At 35.7% G+C, this 3,438-nt stretch overlaps 1 protein-coding gene across 1 annotated transcript; it reads left to right on the top strand.

Annotated features, from left to right (window-relative positions):
• Nucleotides 1-455: 455 nt before the first annotated feature.
• LOC114006272 (zinc finger protein 25-like) lies at nt 456-1,543 on the top strand (the record flags this gene model as incomplete). The annotated part of the gene is made up of 1 exon (XM_027768502.1): nt 456-1,543. A coding segment is annotated over one exon (1,088 nt), but the record flags the coding sequence as incomplete, so codon positions are not given.
• Nucleotides 1,544-3,438: the final 1,895 nt, after the last annotated feature.

Here is a 3,438-nt window from a genome sequence, read left to right as displayed (position 1 = left end):
AAGAAAGCATTTTATAAAAAGGCTAACTGTCTCATTCAGCAGAAGATACAAATATGAGATGCACCCTATAAATGTAGAGAATGTGAAAAAGTATTTTTTGAAATAATTTTTATAGTAGATTTTAAACACAAAGTGGAAGGTTTCTATTCACATAAAGAGGAATTTGAATCCTTATTGCAGAATTAAAATCTACCTTTTCATCAGTGAATGCAAACAAGGGAAACACACAATAAATATAAAAAACATCAAAAATCCTTTTTCCAGAGGTCAAAAATTATGATAAGCAGAGAAAGTATAGAGAAGTAAACCCTTATAATGTGTTTCAATTACCAAAGCTTTCAACTGTTGTTATACATGAGATAACTCTTACTGGAGAGAAAATTTGTAGATAGAACAATATATAAATCTATTGTGTCTGAACACAGCCCATTCTGACTGTCTGAATACTTATACAGGAGAGAAGCCCTATGAGTGCAAACAATGTAAAAAAACATTTTCCCAGAATTCAGACCTCACTGTACATCAGAGGAGTTACATAGGAGAGAAATCCTATGAAAATAAAATATGTGATAAAATGTTCTACAAGAAGTCACACTTCACTGTGCATGAGACAACTCACACTGGAGAGAAATCCTATGAATGTGGGGAATGTGGAAAATCTTTGAGTTTCAAGTCAGTCTTTAGTAGACATTGGAAAATTCATACAAGAAAGAAAACCTATGAATGTGAGCAATGTAGGAAAAGGTTCTCCCACAAGTCATATCTCGTTGTGCATCAGAGATCTCACACAGGAGAAAAACCCTATGAATGTGAACAATGTAGGAAAAAGTTCTCCCGGAAGTATTACCTAACTGTACATAAGAGAACTCACACAGGAGAGAAGCCCCATGAATGTGAACAATGTAGGAAAAGGTTCTCCTTCAAGTCACATCTCATTGTGCATCAGAGAACTCACACAGGAGAAAAACCCTATGAATGTGAACAATGTAGGAAAAGGTACTCCAGCAAGTCACATCTCATTGTGCATCAGAGAACTCACACAGGAGAAAAACCCTATGAATGTGAACAATGTAGGAAAAGGTTCTCCTACAAGTCAGATCTCACTAACCATTGGAGAATCCACGCAGGAGAAAAACCCTATGAATGTGAACAATGTGGGAAAACATTCTCCAGGAAGTGTTACCTAACTGTACATAAGAGAACTCACACAGGAGAGAAGCCCCATGAATGTGAACAATGTAGGAAAAGGTTCTTCTACAAGTCACATCTCATTGTGCATCAGAGAACTCACACAGGAGAAAAGCCCTATGAATGTGAACAATGTAGGAAAAGGTTCTCCTGGAAATCAGTTCTCAATAGGCATTGGAGAACTCACACAGGAGAAAAACCCTATGAATGTGAACAATGTAGGAAAAAGTTCTCCCGCAAGTCACATCTCATTGTACATCAGAGAACTCACACAGGAGAAAAACCCTATGAATGTGAACAATGTAGGAAAAGGTTCTCCTGGAAATCAGTTCTCAATAGGCATTGGAGAACGTAGGGAAACGTTCTCCCAGAAGTCACCTCTCACTACACATCAGAGAACTCACACAGGAAAGAAGCCCTATCAATGTGAACATTGTAGAAAAATATTCTCCTGGAAATCTGCACTCACTGTACATCAGAGAACTCAACACAGTAGAGAAACCTTATGATTGTAAAAACTGTAATACAACTTTTTTCCCAAATGTCACATCTTAATTGTACATCTGAGTACTCACACTGGAAAGAAACAATGTAGGGAGCATTTTACTACTAGAAGGCAGGGCTGATTGTACGTCAGAGGACTCCCATAGAAGTGAAACCTTATGAATGTGAAGAATATAGGATATTTTTCCTCTTAGAAACTATATTTAGTAAGCATCTGAAAAGTCACACTGGAGAGAAACTTCATTTATGTAGGGAATATAGATAGTCTTTCATTTACAAATCAGCCCTCAATGTACATCAAAGAATTTACAAAAGAAAAAGCCTGTGAATGTCAATGTACCAATAGAAAATTTTCCATGTAATATTAGTCCTTACTGTATATGAGAGAACACAGGAGTAAGTGCTATAAATGGGAATATTGTAGAAAAATGCTTTCACTGTAATCATTGCATGTTTTACATTAGAGCACTCATAAGGAAGACAAACCATGTATGTATGGGAATTGTAGTAAAATCTTGTTGAAGAAGTCACAACTTACTGTGTAGAAGAGAAATTTTTAGATCAGAATCGACTGAATGTGAAAAATGAAGAAATCTTTCCATTAGGATTAAAAGCTTACCATACATCAGTAAACTCAAATGGGATAAAATCCTTAGTAATGTAAGCTGTGCTAAAAATCCTTTAAATATTCAGAAATATGAATTGATCTCTGAAGGTAACAACATTGAACTTTTTTTCAAGTTCAGTTTTGATTCAGCAAGCCACAGTAGTTAAAATTATGGATATCTGAAAATTTGGGGATGATATCTATCTACAGAAAGAGAACAATCAGAAGGCTGATAAATAAGATCTAAAAGTTTTCCAACTACAGGAGAAACACACATATTTTAGCAAGTTTCTTTTTTAAGCAGCGATTTTTGCTATAGGGCATATGTGCCCTCTGAAGAGACAGAAAGACAGAGTGATAGAAAGCACAAAACCAACCCTTGGGGGGATGGTTACACCACAATCCCTTCTCCATTCTCCTTTCAGGTTCTTGGTCACACAGGTACATGTACCAGCTTGAGTTTTAAATCTCTGAGTCTGGGACTTGAACTGCATTTGAATATGTGGGAGGCCAGTGGCATAACTATTTCACCATCTGCTGGCTCCAGCAACAGTTTATTTCTATGATCCACGTTTGATGTTTAAAGATGCAACAAAATAGAAGCACTGATTTTGGCAAAAATAAAAATGAATATAGAAATTTTTCTAATCTCCACTTCTGGCCATGGCAGGCAAGACAACAACAAAAAAAAGTGTTTCAAAACATAGTGGAAACTGAAAGTTTAGATGCCATATAAGCATTGAAAATAGTTATAGGTGCTAGAGACAATGTGGGAAGAGGACAGGAAAAAGGGGACAGCATGAGGAAAATAGGCAGGCATTTTTGGGATATAAAATGGATTATAATGTATTGATGATAATGTGTTTTGTATCTTCAATTGTTCTGGTGGGAAGTATATTCATTTTGATAAATTCAACATACAAGCTAAGGGATATATAGGGATTAAATGTATAAAGTAAATAAAAAATAATAAAATATACCATAAAGGCCTAATAAAATAAAAGAAAACAAAAAATTCTAAGTCATTTCAGAGCCTGTGAACTACTCATATGTACTGAGAGGGCTCTGCAAGTGTACCTCTGGTGAAATGTCCAAGTTTACTTTGAGAATGGAACTGATCTAGGTTGGACAGGAAGCAT

This window comes from Tupaia chinensis, unplaced genomic scaffold (genome assembly GCF_000334495.1).
Source record: "Tupaia chinensis unplaced genomic scaffold, TupChi_1.0 Scaffold146708_1, whole genome shotgun sequence".
NCBI lineage: Eukaryota > Metazoa > Chordata > Mammalia > Scandentia > Tupaiidae > Tupaia > Tupaia belangeri.
The sequence above is the reverse complement of the archived record's forward strand: the minus strand, read 5'-3'. Positions and strand labels throughout refer to the sequence as shown.